The sequence below is a fragment of the Hippocampus bargibanti genome, linkage group LG01 (assembly GCF_051943395.1).
Source record: "Hippocampus bargibanti isolate YZ-2025 linkage group LG01, ASM5194339v1, whole genome shotgun sequence".
NCBI classification, from domain to species: domain Eukaryota; kingdom Metazoa; phylum Chordata; class Actinopteri; order Syngnathiformes; family Syngnathidae; genus Hippocampus; species Hippocampus bargibanti.
Genome location: NC_142734.1, coordinates 12350616 through 12371645, shown reverse-complemented (window position 1 = coordinate 12371645; position 21030 = coordinate 12350616). Strand labels below are relative to the sequence as shown.

At 39.8% G+C, this 21030-nt stretch overlaps 1 protein-coding gene across 4 annotated transcripts; it reads right to left on the bottom strand.

Annotated features, from left to right (window-relative positions):
* Positions 1-1973: 1973 nt before the first annotated feature.
* Positions 1974-20812, bottom strand: tead3a (TEA domain family member 3 a). 4 transcript variants are annotated; one of them, XM_088996625.1, is made up of 14 exons: positions 20628-20812; positions 15809-16042; positions 12950-13014; positions 12746-12808; positions 12569-12631; positions 10896-10907; positions 10252-10362; positions 10115-10158; positions 9982-10043; positions 8339-8472; positions 8082-8252; positions 7706-7846; positions 7484-7636; positions 1974-4828 (listed from the first exon to the last, which is right to left on the bottom strand). In XM_088996625.1, exons 2-14 carry the CDS (start codon positions 15813-15815, stop codon positions 4715-4717), a joined length of 1140 nt encoding a protein of 379 aa, XP_088852751.1. In that variant the 5' UTR covers positions 15816-16042; positions 20628-20812; the 3' UTR covers positions 1974-4714. The 4 variants fall into 4 exon arrangements, with proteins under 4 accessions (XP_088852751.1, XP_088852740.1, XP_088852760.1 ...); XM_088996614.1 differs by having other exon boundaries at positions 12569-12808; XM_088996634.1 differs by lacking the exon at positions 12569-12631.
* Between the last annotated feature and the right edge of the window lie 218 nt (positions 20813-21030).

The window sequence follows — 21030 nt, the reverse complement described above, 5'->3', positions numbered from 1 at the left end:
CAATGTGACTCACTGATTTATGAGCATATTCTCCACCCATTTCATTTTGCTGCCTTAGGTAGTGAGCTAACAATTACTCACAATGCAAAATTCAACCCAACACATGTTTCTGCTCCTTTCCAGAAAAGGTCAAAACAGTCAGGATTCGCTTAGGATAAATACTTCAATCTGGATCCAACCATTACTACTGCTCAAACATTGACACTAATGCTCATATTGGCAAAGTGCCTGAGCGAAACAGGCCATGACACGAGCAAGCCTAGCAAAGTACATTATGACAAGGAGGAGGAGCTAAAATTAAGTAACGTGAGCGCATAACCGGAATGTTTTGGCTACGTTTATGCAGGCAGATCTAAATTTTTCCCACCACACCCTTTACACCTGCAACACAACAAAACCGAATGTCTGCAAAGTTTCAGTGCATCAATAATGGGAATCATTATCAATGCTGACAATATGTCAAGCAAAGGATAGACTGCAATATTATGATGGACAAATGTGGTGCTTTGTTTTTAACGCACAGACACATTTATGTTTGCAACAGTGATCTTAATGTCACACATCGTAAAGTTCAGCAGTTTCAGCAGTCCATTTAATCTTTAATAGTTTGTTTTTATACTGCATTTATCAGTGTAATTGGTGCAACAGTTTAATAGAGTTATTGAAACTAATGTTTAACTTTACGATCTTCAGGCAGTGTTAAAATGTGCACTATGCATAAAGTTTACAAAACACTTTACTTGTTCGGCTTTATGACAAACTTGATTTGAATTCTATATAACGTGAGGCACCGATCTAAATGAAATACAACAGTTTGGGGAAACCTCTGAGAACAACACAGATGAAAAGAGGCATGTGTTGTTAAATTTAAGAATAATGGCGTTGACGCTCTGGAACTATAATTCATCTCATATATATTTCTGATCAAGGAGCAGGCCAGGAAGATGAGGAAGCCAGAGAGTGTGACCAATTACCTATTACAATGTTCCTCACCCATCGTGAATCATCATCCGAGCTTTCCGCAGAACCCTCGACGCCTTCTGAAACTTAACGTGTACAGTATACTGTAATTATACAGTACTGTAAATACTTCATATTGATAGTGGCCTGTTTACTTTATTGCATTAGTTTTTTTACTGTACTACTATCATTTATTGTGCTTCTTTATTACGCATGTCCTGTACTGTGTTCCACTAAATTTGGCCTTATAAATATTTTTTGTACTTATACGCATGTAAATTTAACAATCCATGTCGAGTTCGCTATGTCGCGGTATTTCATCTATTGCGGGTGGTACCGGTCCACATTTACCGCGATAAACGAGGGATTACTGTACTATTGGGGTAGCGAGGGGACAGAGCAGTAGCAAGTCATTCAACAAATGAGTCACAGAAGGCTGTACTTAAATTGCATGAATGTTGTTCTTTGAGATAACATGATCCGGCTTCGAGAAAGTTCCTGGTGATGAGGGTTGGTGAAAGCTCACATTGCAATGCTGCGGCATGTAAAGGAAATGTCTTTTCTACATACTCAACATATCGTCACCGCAGTAAAACATACAATCTTAACATCAAATCTCAACTCGGGCGCATTTGGTCATTGAAGTCACCCAAATTCAAGCTCGCATTTGATTTACTCATGAAGGGATGCACCCATTCAAAATGACCTCGTGACCGCATTTTGTTTACGAGCACTAATACGGCACATTACTTAGTCGACTCAATAACAAGTGGGCTGATTTGTATGCAGTACCGGAATGTAAAAAAAAAAAGACTTCCAATAAATGTGGCAATAGTGCCACCTAGCAGCTGAAATGCTGTACACATTCAACGTAAGCCTATTGCTTCCTTAGTTTGATGATGCATTTGAAATGAAATGGCCACGTTCACAAAAAAATTCATATGTGGCAATAAATAAACGACGTTTTACCAAATTTGCAACGCTACCTAACAACAAGGACAGTATTCATTGGGCCCTGCAAACACCGTGACTGATTTTATTGGCATAGCCTCAAAGGTACACATTCAACGCACTGAGATGTGAATACACCGACAGAAGGAATATGACCCCCTCTTACAAAAAACAGAACGAGAACGTAGTTCCACACAGTGAATGCGATATTAACAAGTGAACATGTTGGCTCAAACTTTCATGGTGAAAAAAACAAAATCATCATCCACATGACTGATAATCTTGTTGGTCGATGGGGGTATGACAAGACAACTAACAGTTGTTGCTTAGTCAGGGTTAAATGTACACAGTCAAAAACATTCCACAAAGTAAAACAAATGTCAGTTCGGACGACTTAACCCCTGTAACGTGCAGCTGACAGCAGCATGGACCACACCTGTTCCACGCTGGCCAAGAAAAAAAACAAACAAAAAAAATAGCGCTAGCAGTACAGGTAAAAATGCTTGCTTTTACAAAAACAAAAGAGTATAATGAGCTAATTTCGGCTTATTAAACGTACCATTAAAAATGTAGTGTACACACATCCTATACGTCAGTGCTCCACAGGTCGGGGCTTTATGAAAGCACATTTTGAATCCCAACATAAGTGGAGGTAGAAAAATGCAGCAAAGGGAAATAAACAGTCGCAGGAATTTGTCTTCCTTTCAGAATGTCAAAGCCTTTGTGTGACTTTGTTTGTTGGTAACGACTGAAGCGATCATTAATGCTTTATTGAGAGTTGATCTTTTCTTACTCCCAATCAATTAAGCGAGGCAATTTATCATACTTGGTTTGAATGAATATTTTCTCATCTGTTAATGTGTCATCATTCTTGTAACTTGTCTTCATTTGACTGACTCAGAAAATGTCACGAGACACAGGACATCTGAAAACGGTTATTGTGGTCAATAAGATATCAGTGATGAAATATAAAATCCAAAATAGTTGTGTAATGGATATTGGCCTACACACCCCTGTCCAAATAACAGGTTTTTGTGATATACCATTTAAAAACAAAAATCTGACAAATTATTTCAAACTTTTACAAACATTAACACAATACACTCCGATTTGAAAACTCAAATTGAACTCAAACAAGGGTCGCAAGACATTTTAAGAAAGTTTTATATTTCTGCCTCGTTTTACTTTGTACCTTGAATGATGCACAGAAAGCCTTGAAATTGAGATTTTATAAGTGTCTAATCTCAATTTGTTTCTTTTGTAGTGTGGGATTGATACATTTTGTGCGTTTGCTGTAAACCTTTTGATTCTGTTCTGCCATTTCGGTCAGGTTACTTTTGGAAAAGAGCTTTCGAAATCTCAATGTTTTTCTTTTGTACTTGGCTAAATAAATGATATTGATTAAATAAATTAAGAATCTAAGAAGCAAACATGAAAACAATGATATCACGTGGTTGTGCTAAATGTGCAGACTTTCTAATAAATATGGATGTGGCTAGTATGTTCAAAATAACCCAAACATTCAAACTCCTGTTAAGAGTCAGCACACAGTTGACACAGAATGCGCCTGATTAACTCCATATAATGTTCAGGTGTTCTACAGGGCTTTATCCTGACATCTTTGAAAGGATGTGCTATGGTGAATGAGTGTTCCCGCTCCATCCTTGGGATTTCATTGTTCAAAAGGTAAATTGAAAAGAAAATTGTAACGTAAATTCCAAGGAATTCAGTATAATATAAAACGCAACAGTCATCATCAGGTGGGGGACATTTGCCACACTGGTGCCAGTGCCAAGAACTGCACATTCATCCAAATTGTTGAAAACACAAACTGGTCACGAGGGCCAAGAGCCCAAAAGCAAGATTGAAAGAGCTGCAGGAATTACTGGCAAGTACTGGCAGTCCAATACATTCGCAGTCCCCCATATGTCAGGGTAATGGGGAAGGTTGGCAAAATTGAAGTTTTATTCAAGCCCAGCGACATCCAAAAACAATCACTCCCACAAGGGGACGTTTTATTATGGTCCACTTAATACGAAATTGGCTAAAAACCCTCAAGTTGTTTGAAGCAACCAAAAAACAACCATAGTTACAATGACACGTGATGATGGCAGCTTTGGGGATGATTTTGTTTTAATTATGAACACTTTAAAAGCACCAGTCAGTGTTAACACAAATCCACCAGGCTATCTGGAAGAAAGCAAACAGATGTCAGGAAAAGCCTACTAGAATATCAGAACTTTTTGGGGGTCATTAAAAGCAGCTATCATGGTTGCAGAAGTGTGATGCCTCCCACTTGACAAGTCTGAATGTGATTGGTTAATTGTGAACACCGCCAAATCCCAGTTTAATAGGGTGTGCACACTTGCACAACCTCATTATCACTATTTCTACTCCACCTCTTAAAAGATATGAGGTGTGCTGTGTACTTGCTGTATATTCGAAGTCATAGGCAGTCGATGACGCATCAATGTTGCTGGGAATGATGGTGCTGACTTCTTATGCATCATCATACTGAGAAAAAAACTCCCCACAAACTATTCAAATTCTGCAGAGATTTTCTCTTGGAGTCATGTTATTCTTCTGTGAATTTGACAAAAATACTCGGAAAAGTAGTGAAAGAGTACGACGTGACAGAACATGGATGGATTATTTACACTCAAATACATGACACGCGTTTCCCACTTTAGTGTTTCAAATATCAAGTTAGGACTGTGATGGTGAGGCATACGTGGTTTGTTGGTGTCAATCTGGATACAAAGGCTGCAAATGTCAAGGATAGTCGATGTATTTTTGATACTTGCTAATCGTTAACTAGTCGGTAAACGTGGTACTGTGCGCCATGTTCACTGGTGGACACTTCAAACACAAACGCTATGCACAACAGAGTCTCCTGAGTTTCCCTGTTGGACACCACCTGGTGGAAGATAGGAGAAAGCTCAGGTCAGAGCCCGTCAAAGCACTAGCGCCAGAAAAATAGAATCACAAGTAACACTGACAGAGATGAAATGAAGTTCTCAAGTAAATGAAAATGTAAGCAAGATGGACTCAATAAAGGAGGAGGAACTGGGGGCCTAATTTGTTGTAAAAAGTCAGGTTTTAGATATTATTCCACAAAATGAGCACATGCTGCACTTTGAATTGCTGCTTGAAAGTTGTCCATTCTCATTTTTTACAACAACTGGATTTTATGAGGCTAAATCAACCAACACAGTAACCGGGTGGCCTGTTTCAACACGTAATATTTTGTGGAACAACTTTCTTAAAAAAGCTGAAGGGAAAAAAAAGTCTTCTACCCCTGCATCAGCATCATCGGTGAGTACAATTTAAGGTTTTTCTCTTAAAGGACAACCAACACCATTTTTTTGTTTCCTAACTGACATCAGAAAAACGTTTTATAGCATCTAAAATACCCAAAACACGCAGGCTGATATTTTTAGTGAAATGCAAAACACCAATAAAAAATGACTTAAAGTGTCCAAAATCAGCAACAAATCAGCTCAAAACTGGGGATTTTCAGAAAGTCCCACCCCCAGTTTGTGACATCACGCCAAGTCGTCTTGCCTTGCTCACGAAACAAAACAATGGGCTTACGGAGTTCAGATTTGGAGAAGATGCTTTCTTGTTACTCATCCGGTTATGAATATGATTTGAATAGTTCTGAAGAGGAAATCATAAATGTTTGCAATCGATTAAAGAAGTCATTCCGTGTCATTTTGAGGCGTCTGGACTGCAATGTAGAGTCCCAGAAAATGCACAAGATGGCGCCCAAGCTCCATAGGAAATGGGCTGATTTGTCTGCTGGGAAATTGTGTCAGCGAATATCAAATACAGTAAAGTCTCGTTATATCGATATTCAAGGGAGTCCGAAAAAATATCGATATAACCGGGACTATCGATATATCCGACCCTGTTTGCATGTAATTTTCTCCGTGCGTGCATAGAAATAGTATCGATATAACCGGGACTATCGATATATCCGATATCGATATAACGAGACTTTACTGTAGTAGTCTTGGTGCAACACACAACGATTCACCATCACTTTATTTATGTGTTTTCCTTCTAATTTCGCCATCAACACGATCAACACGAAGTTTTCAGACCAAACAAAGTACCGCAAAATGCATTGTGTGTCATTTTCTCGGTCAGGGGCGACCCAAATGTGACGTCACGTAGGGGATCGTCATCAACTCGAAAACAAGACTTCCTGAATATTCAGCACGAGTCTTAACGGACAACCGACGTCTCCGGACAAGTTGTGTCCATTTTTTGTAAAATGGCTTCAAATGACTTCTACTGAGCGTATTTTACAAAGATTCCACCGCAAATAGCTATATTTTACGTTTTAAGACTCACGCTGAATATTCCGGAAGTCTTGTTTTTGAATTGGTGACGAGTCCTCACCCTACGTCACTGAAGGAACGCCCCTCAGCGAGAAAGGACATACCTTGCATCACCTCAATGCATTTTGCAATACTTTGTTTGGTCTGAAAACTTCGTGTTGATGGCGAAATAAGAAGGAAAACACAAATAATGCGATAGTGAATCCTTGTGTGTGGCACCGAGCATCTATTTGATATTCACTGACAAAACTGTAAGGAATTAATCAGCCCGTTTCCACGGAGCTTTGTCGCCTTCTTCTGCCTCTTTTCGGTGCTACATTTCCACCCCCCCTCCAGATGACACACATTCGGTGCTATATTTCCAAAACGACACGGAATAAATTCTTTAATCGATTGCAAACATGTATGCTTTCCTCTTCAGAACTATTTGAATCATATTCATAACTGGATGAGTAACAAGAAAGCATATTTTCCGAATCTGAAGTCATTGTTTTGATTCTCGAGCAAGGCAAGCCGTCTTGCCGTGACACCACGAACATGGGGGTGGGACCTTCTGAAACTGGCCACTTCCGGTTTTAAATTGAAGTACTTTTTAGACACTTTAAGTCATTTTTATTGGTGTTTTGCATTTGACTAAAAGTATCATACTGCGTGTTTTGGGTATTGGAGATGATATAAAAGGTTTTTTCTGATGTCAGTTAGGAAACAAAAAAGGGACATTGTTTGTCCTTTAAAACGTAAAATATAGCTATTAACAGTGGAATCTTTGTAAAATACGCTCAGTCGAAGTCATTTGAAGTGATTTTACAAAGTATGGACACAACTTGCCCAGAGGGGGCGATTGTCCTTTAATACATAATGGTAGTGGACTGCTATCTTGTTGTGTTGAGGTTTTGTTGTAACACATAACTGTATTTTTTGCTTCAGTAATAATGGTCTATAATGGTTAAATATGTTAATAATATATTATTTAATGCCACAAATACCATTATTGTTGCATACCGTTTATTTTGTATGTTACTTTCTGACTTGATGGTGTTTTTAAGAGGTGAATTAGGTCACCCACTCGTGGCCCAGGACCAAATCTCACAGGTGGGTTTTACGAATGAATTAACACACTCTTGTGACCGTAAACATACAGTAATTGCTAATTTACTTTGCTCTCATCAGGGTGAAATAATTTAATTGCGGCATTAATGTATCCCCAACAGGACAAGTTTACTAACCTGTAGTATGGTGAAGTTCTCCAACACGCTATTCATCATATATTTCTCTGGTAGATGTTTGAGTTTGTGGATGAAATTGATCATATATTCACACATAGGCGAGCGATGGATACGGAACATGTGCTTTCCTCCCTCTGAGTGTGCGTACTCTGTCTGGAGTGAGCAAGGAGAAAAGAGAAAGTCGACTCACATTTAAAAGCCGATGTGGGTTGCTTTGCTTACCTCGACTTTTTCCACCACTTGCTTGCCAAAGGAGCAGACCTTTGTTGAGACGCTGATCGTGATATTCTCCGTTCCACTGTATTGGCTACTCACACCGTAGAATGCACCGGAACCTTCCTCAAGATCACTGCTAAGATCTGCCTAAATAAAGCATTGACAAAATGTGACATGTTTACAAAGCAGGCCCTCATCAAACATAACCATTTAGAAAGGAAAATGAAACTGTATCAAAACTGTTACATTGCTATTTTCTTCACCCTTGTGGATTAGTAAAGTATAATCCCATAACTCACGTCACTATTTTGAATCGATTGAAATTCCTATGGATCCCATGTTGTGATTTTTTTTCCCTCAATGCTATGTTAAGTTTACTAACCCAGAATTTCACAAGAAAGAAAGCATTGTGGGGCCCGTTCTCATACAGCTCCTTGAGACCTCCTTTCTTCTCAGAGAATTTGTCGTAAATCTGCCTGACGTCTATGGACTCCAGCACCGGGTCACTGTGGCTGGGGTTGGATGGGCCAATATGCACAAACAGATGCTTATACTGCAAGAAGAAATGAGCAAATGTAAGAAGAGCAAGGAAACAAAGAAAAGATGGAACTGAAGTTGCACAGTGACGACGAAAGGTACCATCTCGTTGTCTTTCTGAGTCTCCATAAAAGCAGAGTACTCCAGAAGCCGTAGTTTCGCTGAGGCGATGGTTCTGTCCTGCCACACAGGCGCTGCGATTGCTGCCGGGCGAGGGGGAGCTAGGGACTCGTAGCCTGCCAAACAGATGGAAATGGGTTTCTGCTAACCTTTGATATAACGTCGTAAATAAAGCACTGTCAAAGTGAATCATGTGGTAATTTTCAAAATAGAAGAAGCAAAGAATAGGTCACAAGTAAGAATAAAGTACAGTGGAACCTCGGTTTTCGAACGACTCACAGCTCGAACAAATCGGAGTCCGAACAAAATATTCGAGAAATTCTTGCTTCGTAGTTCGAACAACAATGGGATTTCGAACGCCGGTGCGACCCGTGAGTGCGTACGCGAGGGTGGGATGCTGAGCGGCGTACGGGTGTATCGCTCTCTTCGTGACCAACTGTTGTCGCTTGCGGACGTGCTGCGTTTTGCTCTCGCGTTTAATATAGGTGTACGAAGAGTTTTAGCCCCTAATCATGCCTCCAAAGAAAGTAAGTGCTGCTACAAGTGAAAAATGTAAAGTAGTGCGTACAACTATTGCATTTAAGAAAGAAATAATAGCGAAATATGAAGGAGGTGTGCGAGTGTCTGATCTGGCTAGGGCAGGGGCGCTCACACTTTATACAGCAAGGGAGCTACTTTTGAAATGACCAAGTCAAAATGACCTACTCATTATATTTATTGAGAAATATAGTGAAGATTATTGCAATTTATGTTGATGTATATCCGCATATGTTGCACAACACAACATAATTATGTCAATTGTTTGCCATTACCTGAGTACACTCTGATAACTGGCAGACGAGACAACCGCACATGAAAATGTCATTGTGAAAAAAAGTCATCCTCTCATTCCGTATGAAAGTGATACGTTGTTTTTTCTTCTTACTTTGTCCAACTCTTCCACTTTTTTTATACTCTCTTACGTTTAAGGGGAAAACCGAGCGAAAAATTGGGATGTAACTAACGACATCCTTGTTCACTTTGCAACGAAGGGGCTTTGTTTGAGCTCGCAGTGAGTCTCTCAGTGAGATTGGTTCTCCGGTGTATCAATTAAATAAAGGGATGGCTGATTGGCTGACGTCGAGTTTTTTTTCAAAAGAACTCCACTTGATTTGTTAAGCGTCAGTTCCTGACAATGTCACATCACCTTCTCTTGCGATCTACCAATATTACCATGGAGATCGATTGGTCGATCACGGTCGATGTATTGAGCACCCCTGGTAGGGAATACAGCATGGCGAAATCTACGATCAGTACGATATTAAAGAATAAGGACGCTGTGAAATCTAGTGATTTGGCTATGGGAGTGAGAGCAAGTGTCATTGGATAGATATTTTAAGAGAAAAGAACATCATGTAGCAGAGTCATCACTGTACAGTACAATAAATGTGCAATTTGTTACTTCTTTTTGTTTTGGAAAACCCTTGACATTGATCGCATGCCCATGTTGACTTTTCCATTTGGTACTACTTTATAGCAAATTATTACATCACATGGGTCATTAATATATTTCTCTTTTCAGTTCAATTGTATACTCTCCCCCATGTCATGCGCTGCTCTACAGTTACTAAGAGTTCTATACTTACTGATGGGTGCAGGGACAGGAGCCGCTAGTGTTGTGTATGGGGGCTGTGCAAAGGGCTTGATGCTAAAATAAATAAAAAAATACTGATTGAAAAACTGCACCCGTGATGCATGTGATGTACAAAGGATGCTTACTCCTGAGAATGTCCAGGCTGTCCTGCCATATGGCCCGGCCAAAACTAGACCAAGGAAAACAGCGGAGAGGGGAAAGAGCAATCTTGACTACAGTCTTTCATCCAGATGTGTGAGTATGTCGGTGTGTGTCTTCGTACCCTGACTGGTGGAGGGAAAGAAGCTTGGCTTTTCATCACACTCGCAGACACAATCTGAGCTGATGAAAGGTTGGCCACTGTCTGTAGTGCTTTGTCTTTGGAAACCTGGTCCTGAACATGAATAAAATGGTTGTTGTTCCAACTGGACAAAGCCAGACCTACGAACTCAACATTCCAAAGCGTTATCATTCATGGCTACTCTTGACAGCAAGCCAGCCTGCAAACAAAAATACTCCATCTGTCCATTACAAAAACAAAAACAAAAAACACAACTTGAAGCCTATCGAAAATGTATTGGTAAGCTTGGCGTAATGGCAAGAAACTCACATTCACACCTAAAAATAAATTTGAGTCTTCCAATAACTGAACATGCATATCTTCAAATAAATTCCTTCTGCATGATGCAATAACTAAGACAAATTCAGAACAGAGTGCAAAGCAGATGAGATACAGTGTGATGCTAAAGCTGGAGGTGCTAGTAGAGGAAATTATAGCCACCACCATTATGATACTAAAGCCACTTCAAATAAAGAAACATACATAAGCCGATCTTTTTGATGGAGAAGTTGCACTGCATTTATTGTTAACTGTGAGGCCAACAATTAAGCATAAAAGCAGAGTACTGTAGTATGTCCAAAACTTACCAAGTTCATGGCCTACGGCAAAGAAGAAACGTCAAAAAGAAAAAGAGCATCGTTTGAGTAATGGAGCCGTTTGTCAAAAAAGGGGAACCATCCTGCTACATTTAATAGTACTGTCCAACATACGTAAAACTAAAACACATAATTACAATGACAGAAAGGGAGACTGTAATGCAAGATTAGAACATTAACTAACTGACCACAAACAGGTATTTAGACATATTTGGCTGAGAAAGAAATTTGATTACTGGGAATGGTAAAACCACAAGAAAAATCAGTGAAGATCTGAAGAGCTGAGGGAAACGTCCAAGCGTGAATATGGAGAAATGCATCAAGGCAGAAAGAGTTCCCAGAATGCATTGACGACACTCAAGAAAACCTCACCACACATTAGTGCGGGTGCAAGCTGGGTCATGTGATAGCAACTCAATCTCATGCAAACGGCATGGCAACATGCATACATGTTTATAGATAGAGAGATAAAGAGATGGAGGGAGAGAGAGAGGGAGAGTGTGGAAAGAAAACAAGCTAAAATATAATTAAGCTGAGCTTCTAAAAGTAACCGACCAAAGATTAACTCAGCCGTTAATAGACAAACGCAGAACAAACTGAATAACCGTACATCAAAATTTGAAACACATTTTTCTTAACATAAAAGATCCATTCATTGCTATTAATTGTTGGTATTCAAAATCCAAAAGGCCTGATCATGCATTGCCTTTAGTCCCTTATCTATACATTAAAGGACAACCGACATCACTTTTTTGTTTCCTAACTGACATCAGAAAAATGTTTTATAGAATCTAAAATACCCAAAACACAAAGGCTGATATTTTTATTCAAATGCAAAACACCAATAAAAATGACTTAAAGTGTCCAAAATCTGCAAAAAATTGACCTGCGAATTGGACATTTTCAGAAAGTCCCGCCTCTAGTTCGTGACGTCGCGCCAAGACGTCTTGCATTGCTCGAAAATCAAAACAATGGCTTCAGATTCGGAGAATATGCTTTCTTGTTACGCATCCAGTTATGAATATGATTCAAATAGTTCTGAAGAGGAAAGCATACATGTTTGCAATCGATTAAATAATTAATTCCGTGCCATTTTGAGGCAACATTGGGGGGAAATGTATCACCAAAAAAGAGGCAGAAAATAGCGACCAAGCTCCGTGTGAGGAATTAATCAGCCCGTTTCCACAGGCTGATAAATTCATTACATGGAGCTTCGTCGCCCCCTTCTGGCTCTTTTTGGTGCAACATGACATTTTAAGACCAAACAAGTACAGCAAAATATATTGACGTGATGGAAGGACTGCTACAATGTGTCCTTTTTTCGGTCAGGGGCGTTCCTTCAGTGACGTCACGTACGGACTCGTCACCAACTCAAAAACAAGACTTCCGGAATGTTCTTAAAATGTAAAATATAGCTATATGCGCTGGAATCTTTGTAAAATACGCTCAGAAGAAGTCATTTGAAGCCATTTTACAAATTATGGACACAACTTGTCCGGAGATGTCGGTTGTCCTTTAAGAAATGTATTCATTTTAATTGTAGCAAAGAAGGTTATACGACGTCAAGGCATGCCAGTCAGCCTGGGCTCAATGACAGTGTTAATGCGAATTGGGTTGCCGTACAGGGCAGATCAGGAAGCATTGCAGTAACACAGAGCGTGTACCTTCAGCTTAGAGTGAATCTCACGAGATTTTCGTTTGGCCAAGACCTGCAGGTGACTAGAGACCTGAAGGCGGATCGTCAAGTTCGGAATGCAGCAAAGAAGACAGGAAGAAGAGGAAAAGAGAAAGAAGACAGAAGATAAGCTCAGAGGGATGAGTTTTATTCGGCGGCCGCCCACCTTGATGCTCGCCTGGTATTCACGCACCCTCTTGCGGGCCAGAACCTGAATGTGACTAGACACCTATTGGCCAAGGTTAACATTAGAAGGGAGGATAACATCTCCACAAGGAGGGTTTACATTTTTTTAATAAGGGAGAGATGCCACATGACAATGAACAATCACTCATAGGTTACAAAAATGAAACCGTCAAGGCATGCGCACCTGTTTGCGTGTGCGTGTCTTTCCTGTCCGTAGCTTAATATAGCGAGCTATCAGCTCGTTTCGACCTACAAGGGAAAAAGAGAAATGACATCACAATGGGACTCCACATAACTCACCGTTGGATGGCAAATATTGTCAAACGGAAACAATTTGTTTCCGTTTGACTTTATCATAGAGTGCATTTCTTTCATTACAATACAATAGCACATTTACTATACATAGAATAAGGTATGTTGTGTGTAGTTTTAAGGTTTATTTAGTTGAAAATGATATTTTATGGAAACCTGGGAACGGATTATTCTCATTTTAATGGTTTCCTATGGGATTTTTTTTGGGGATACACACTTTTCGCCTTACACACTGTCTGGGAACCAATTAAGTTCGTAAGCCAAGGTCTCACTGTGTGTGTATATATATATTTTATATATATATATATATATATATATATTACATACATACATACATACATATATATATATATATATATATATATATATATATATATATATATATATACATACATACATACATACATATATATATATATATATATATATATATATATATATATATATATATATATATATATATATATATATATATATATACATATATATATACATATATATATATAGTAAAGTCTCGTTATATCGATATCGGATATATCGATAGTCCCGGTTATATCGATACTATTTATATGCACGCACGGAGAAAATTACATGCAAATAGGGTATCGGATATATCGATAGTCCCGGTTATATCGATATTTTTCGGACTCCCTTGAATATCGATATAACGATACTTTATATGTGTTTTTACTATAATATATATAACGAGACTATATATATATATATATATATATATATATATATATATAGAGAGAGAGAGAGAGAGAGAGAGAGAGAGAGAGAGAGAGAGAGAGAGAGAGAGAGAGAGAGAGAGAGAGAGAGAGAGAGAGAGAGAGAGAGAGAGAGAGAGAGAGAGAGAGAGAGAGAAATATTTACACACATACATAAATGCACACACAAATTAAGAATTTAATACACTACAAAGATATATGTTCAAAGTGATACTACTTTTTTTTTAAAGCAAAAAAAAGTTAACATTGAATTTTATGGGACCGTTCTAAAAAGTTGGGGCAGGCTCATGTTTACCACTGTGTTGCATGAGTTTTTCATTCACATTCAACATTCAACAATTCTTTAGCACCTATGAAAAAAATGTTTGTGTGCCAAAGTAAATGTGAAATGAAGCACCAATTTTGAACATGACAGTAAAAATAGTCTGAAGCATATGGAGGATTAACTTCAGACTGCTGCTGGACTTTTATAGACTTGCCTAAATTGAAGGCAACATTGGTAGTTGTTGCTGGCGGATGGCCAAGGGAGATGAAGCAAAAAAGGGAGGGGGAAAAACAGAATGCAGGACACCGTAGTTAATAGGCTTCTCAAATGTGGTTGGGATAAACTGCCTGGTCAGCTTTTACTCTCAGTCTTCCCCTTCCATTCCAACCACATCCAAACAGCTGCTCATCTATGTACTCACTGCAGAAAATACAGTCGAGTCTCTTTTCGACATACCCAATTTACAACATTTTGACCCCTCGAACATTCACATTCAAAGATGTGATTGCACATAATTCACTTTCCATTTGTTGATTTCGCATTCAAAAAACACTGTTATAATGTAAACTACATTGTAATGACCAGATTTATTTTCCCACAAAATAGTGGAAAGAAATTTGTTACAGCAAAATGTGAGAAGCTCACTGCCGCGACTTTGCTTATGAACTATGTCCTATGATGAGAAGGTTTCTTCAGCCGTCAACTGTACAATTTTGAAGGTTTCGGACGTTTCGCCTCCTATCCAAGAGGCTTCGTCAGCGAACTAAAGTCTGACTGGTCGTATCGGCCCTATTTATATATCCCTAATGTCCAGACATGGTGGCGCCGGACACAGCTATGATAGGTCCCTACTCTCAGGTTGGGGGGGCAGAGTAAAGTAATTATAAAAGCCAAAAGTTGTTAATGTAGTTGCTTCTTGATGATATCAGAGTGAATTTGCCCGGCTTTCTCGGCGACAATACCCTCACTCACACGGTCCCATGCTAGCTGCTTTTCGTTAATCCAGATCAACAGAAGTTTTTCAAACTCTTCTTTGGCCCGAGACCGTTGCTTAGACAATACAGAAACACCCTTAGCCACACGTAGCAATGGTCGACTTAGCATACTGGAACTGGGACGCTAAGTCACACAAACGCACACTTCGTTCGTGTTTTTCAATGATCCCCTCTCTCTGCTCGACCGTAATTTTCTTTTGTGTCTTCTTCGATTTAACACTAGCCTGTGGTGGGGTTTTTTTTCATTCCCATAATAGCAAAAGTACTCCACTCAATAGCAAACCACGTCTGCACTGAAAGTGGGTGTGGAAAACTAGTCCGTCAGCCACCGTGGCGCTGTTTATCTGCCTAAACTAGTCCACCAGCCACCGTGTCGCTGTGTGGTTTGGTTCGTCCGTCAAAAACTAGTTTGTATGCCAAGATTATATTCTCGTGAATTTAATGTTCGTAAGGCGAAAAGTCCGTGAGCTAAAGTGTTTGTAAGCCGAGGTCTCACTGTACATGCAAACAAACGTATGTTCAACCGTATGTGCATGCTCATTGCTACAAATGTCGTATTTGCTGATAATGCTACCAGTTATTGAGTTGAGCATACTTTTTGGGAATAAAATGCAGAAGGCAAATCATGCACGGCAGTCACAATAAACTCAAGACATTAAGAATTAAGAATGTTCACTTGGCTGCTGTTCACTTGTAATTTGAAAAGAAAGTGGAAGTTTGAGTCATTTGCTTTTCCTCACCATACATCTTGCCCTCATCCGAAAGTATAATCTTCCTCCTGCCGCAAGGAGGGTAGATGGCCAGAGCTTCCTGAAAGCTCTGCTCAATGTCAGGACTCCACACCCCTTCAGGGTCGCCGTCCAAGCCCCGGTCTGCCCCGTCACCAAGTCCATCGCCACTGCCCTCCTCCTGCGCCCCGTCAGGGCTGCTACGGCAACTCCACTCCGACGCAATGATGACGGCTCCAGCCACACCTTGAAAACACAGTTTGAACATTAGCATTCATTGAGGTGTCCAATGATTTTTACATTATAATAAACTCAACCATAATTGCATATGAATGACATTATCAGATAAACATATTCATACGTAATCGTCTATTTTTGGTTTGTAGCAAAATATGCGTTGCAACCTTTTCTGTCATCTGAAAGTGAGCGAATGTGTCAATCACAGATTGCACTTGCAATACGGAATTATTTAGGCTTCTTTATACTTGTGTGGGGAACGACTAAAACAATATAGGCAACAGTTGACTTTTATATTCACGCACCCACATGCGTTTTTTTAAATGTGTTGCAGTTTCCCTCAAGTCAGATGGCGTCACTATGGCTGCTTTTAGGGATATAACGATACCCAAATGTGATAAGACGATATCATTTAGACGAACCTCACAAAACAATAATTATCCCGATACTGTAAGGAAGTTAGCAAGATTAAAAAAAAACTCAAATCACCTTATAAAATCTCATGATTTTGTAAATGAACACACTGTATTAGGAGCAAAAGTTTTGTTCACTCTTAAAACCCTGCAGAACACAAGATAATTGAAAAAACTAAATCATTTTGTTTTTTTCCTTAGTCAGGAAAGCTCGAAACCAGGAGAAAGCCCTTTCAACGATTTTTCAGTGTGTACCTCGGCCATATTTACTAAAATGCCAAGAAACTAGAACACAGAGGTTTTCCTGCTTTATTGGGTGTAGTTATATGATAATCATCAGTTTAACGCTGTGATAACTAGTGACATGGTGTCAAAATCAGCTCTAATGTAATTGGTCTCTTTCCTTAGCAAACAGCCCTGGTTATGAACTAAAATCGACTTCATGTTAACTTAAAAAAAACTGATCAGTTGTCTGCACAGGCCACATGAGGAAATTACACATTCTTGTGTTATTGTTGAGGATGCTCCAAGTCTGCTCGAAAGACACGAACAGACATCTGCAAGAGAACCCCGGCTGGTGCGTAATGTTTTCCAGAAAGTGGCCAGCATGCTTCACGCCACAGTTGATCCAGAGAGGATCAGTGTGGTCGCGCAGCTTCCATTGCTGCGGTGGACGCTAGTTGGACATTTGGCACAGGGCTTTCCTATTTTCAATCACTACTGACAGTACTGTGCTGTTGCCATGGAAATCAGGCAGACCCAGAGCGACATGATTCGGAGAGAGCAAAGGCTTAGAGAACATTGTGATATACAGGGGGGTCTTTGAGTGGAAGATGTTGTTTTTTCCAGGTTTGTTTGTGCTGTTGATGAGATTGGCGGCTCTTTTACTGCAGTCACGGAATAAAATTATCAAAATGATTTGTTCAATGCATCGTTCAGTCGCACAGAGGTTCACATTCACTAACTGAGGGATTGCAATTTCAAGTATAATAGTATTGCAGAAGGCCTTTGAGTACTGTATATGCACTAAAATTACTGCATGATGAGCAGGAGTCTGGGCACAGTGCATTCACTGAACGTACAACTTTGATAACACGGTAGTGTTAATTATAATAGTACTTGTGATGAAGAGCGAGGGAGAGAGAGAGAGAGAGAGAGAGAGAGAGAGAGAGAGAGAGAGAGAGAGAGAGAGAGAGAGAGAGAGAGAGAGAGAGAGAGAGAGAGAGAGAGAGAGAAACGTTGCCACATTAGGTTGGTGTCAAATATTACCGCGGCATGTCACATGGCGATTGATTCGCTGAGTGTTACACTGGCTTAGATCACTTCACTCCCGCCATGTGAACCAGACAACACATTTATTCAGCCAATTCTAGGTTTGCTGTCAGTGTTCGTAGTAAACTCATCACAGAGTCAGTAATGCAACATAATCACATGAAACAGGGGCAAACAGGGGCTTTGGGCAAAATCCTCTTGCATCCTCACATACTGTTGTTGCCCATATCACTGCACACATCGAGCAATAGGTAAACCCCCCCCCCCCAAAAAAAAAAAAAAAAAAATCAGTTACAAAGCATAGCAAGACTCCGCCCATTTACACACAATCATTTGACAAAATAGAAGATTCAGATGGACAAAAAGAAACATTTGACTGCATTTATTTTGTCAGATTCTTGAGCACGATTGGGAAAAACAAGGTGAGACAGAGGAGTAATGAAATCGAGCTCATGTACAGAGAAACAGGGCATCGGAGTAGCCCAACAGCTTTCTTTAGTGTCACTGTTACTACTTAATTTCTACAATTGTCAAAAAAATACATTGCCACATTGTGTGGCCGTTAAATATTATTGTGGCATGTCGGATTGGCGATTCAGTTCACTGAATGTTACGCTGCCTCAGATCATTTCACTCACATCATGTAAAGCAAATTGCATATTTATGCAGTCTATTTGTGTTTTGCTGGCACGGTTGGTAGTTAGAAAACATTACAACCTTGCAATTTACAACAAACATTAAATGTCACAGCAACTAAATAATGCAAAATATCACATACAACTATGGTCAGTGCGCTACAAACACATATTATAGATTTAAACAGTTATGAGATTGCAAGCACAAAAATCCCCATACATGGAGGTAGAGCAAATAACCACAAATGTCCTTCTGGTGTCGTCATAGCTCAATGTTGCACAAACATCTCCCTCGCTGCACAAATGTAATTAAAAACGTAATCTTAATGATCGTGTCCCAGCAAAGGGCAATCAGTGCGCAAAATATACAATGACAGTCTAAAATGGCTTGAAAAACATCTTTACATCAGTTGAAACGGTCCAAAGTACCTTGATGCCATCCAAAATTGGTGGCCTTAGAAATTTCCTTATAATGCACCTTAGAAACGAAGATTTACAAATGGTTGATGCGTAATTGTGGTATGCACTACGCAAGGTGCATTCAAATAAATGGGAGGATTTTTCAATCAACTCCTTCTGGATTCTCATCTACATCTTTTTGAAATACGTGTGTTTTCCAAGATTGATGCTCTGTTTTTGTTTAATGTGGTACAAGACAACATTGCATGGTTTCGTCCGAAACCTTCTCATCGATGGACCACTCCTGTACGACTGAGAGCTTACACAGACGTATTATTAAGCTGCTTAAAAAATAAATTAATAAAAAATGCGCTACTTGTTTTAAGTCGCTCAGCTCTTGGAAAAAAAATGAAATGCTTGAGAATTAAAATATCACTTGTTGTAATAATATATTTCAAAAGTTCAATTTGCACCTGAAACACTTTAAGGTCACCAAATCGATATTAAACCAAAGCAGCTAATACTTAATAACTTAATTGGGAGGTACTTAATGTTGAGATTTAAATAAACCTTAATAGATTATGGAGGTGGACCTAAAATTGAGACCGATGTATTCTTAGTGGTTTAAAAAAGGTGCAACAGACAAGAGAAGAGTGTGTTTTGACCAAGAAGGGCATTTGAATAGTGTTAATAGCGCATTCTGTGTGAAAATGTACATTTGATGCTTCTTGGAAAGTCGGGATCGTATATAGCACAGGTATCAAAGCCAAGGGCCATGGGCCAGATCATGTCTCCACACCTTTTTCGAAGTTCCATGATGCTTTCTGAACTCTGAACCAAAATTTCAAACTATCCTATGTAATCCACAGTAACAGTCACTATTCTTGACTTCTGGCTTTAAACTAGTTATCCACATATTCGTTCTGCACTGTGCATGCAGTGTGTGTATGTATTGTATTGCATGTATTGTACTGTATATGGTTTCCCAAAAATCATATCAGCCTTCCAAGGGAAACCACAACTACAATGCATCCCGCTACAGAAATGAGTTTGACACCAATGCTATATCGAGATCACTATAACCAAAAGGTCAGTGGTTGAGTGCAGTGGGGATCCAGGCTAGCGGCCACCGAGCTAAATAAAGCACCGAGCTCAGCAAACGCTGGCAATACCCACGCAGACCAACTCCTGTGACAACAAGCTTCTTGCTTGAATGAGGACACCCCAGTAATAAAGGTTCGTGGCTTTGCTTTGCGTGTGCTTTTACTAGCATCCACGGGCTCAGTTGGAGCTCCACAACAGGCGGCTTTACTAGGCAGTGGGCACAGAGAAACTTAATTAAGTATGGAAACAACTTTTTCGGAAGGGTAAAAATTTGTTTTCAAATCAGACTCGCAATTGCTAGCAAACAAAAAATAAATAAAAAATATTTATTTTCTTTAGGTTGGTTGATAAAGGAGGCTAGAGTGCTCAAAACAGCTAAACAACAGCAACAAAAAGAAGAGTCATAACAGAGACGTCAAAAACAATATTTGACGGCTGTAAATGAATTGAATAAATCAAAACAAGCGACAGCTAACGCGCGGGCAGGCTAGGCGGTTAGCGCTTGTGCTAATAATACAGCAAGCAAGTCAGGCAAAGTTGGGAGAAGACTTGGGAGGGGGAGTCGTTGGGGTGAAAGGAGAACACGGATCAAGCAATCCAAAACACACGCATAGTAAGATGCGAATTATCAAAACACCGGCAAGAACGATGCAAAATATGCCAAGTATCCCAAAACTTCGCCGGAGCTATTCGGCCGACCCGCAATGCCCCTGAAAGTTTCTGCGTGCAACAAAGACAAAGAAAGTTTGCTGGCTGGGCAAACGTTCTCACCTTGTGACGGCTTAGCTGCTCTGCCGCCGCTGGGTTGGTCCGCGAATGCGTCTTACAAAAAGAACGCACTCGCCAATAACAAGATGTAGAAGTACGAATTTGGCAGCAAAGGTGATACTGGCGAGAATGAGTTTGAAGTGAAATGAGTGCGCGTTGTGCACGTACGAACAGAGGCGTGGCGTCGCCTACACGCGCAAACGCAAAAGTTTGGCTGGCTCGAGCACTCCAAACTCCTCCCAGCACGTCACACAATCCCTGCCGCACATTTCGCGTTTTTCCTCAGACGAGCATGCGCTACTATTCCAAGCCTCGAATTTCTCGAAATACGTGTTTTTCTTGCTGTTATCCACGCAAGCGTAATGCTGCCACATCAGGATAAAAAAAACATTTAACATGTAAATCC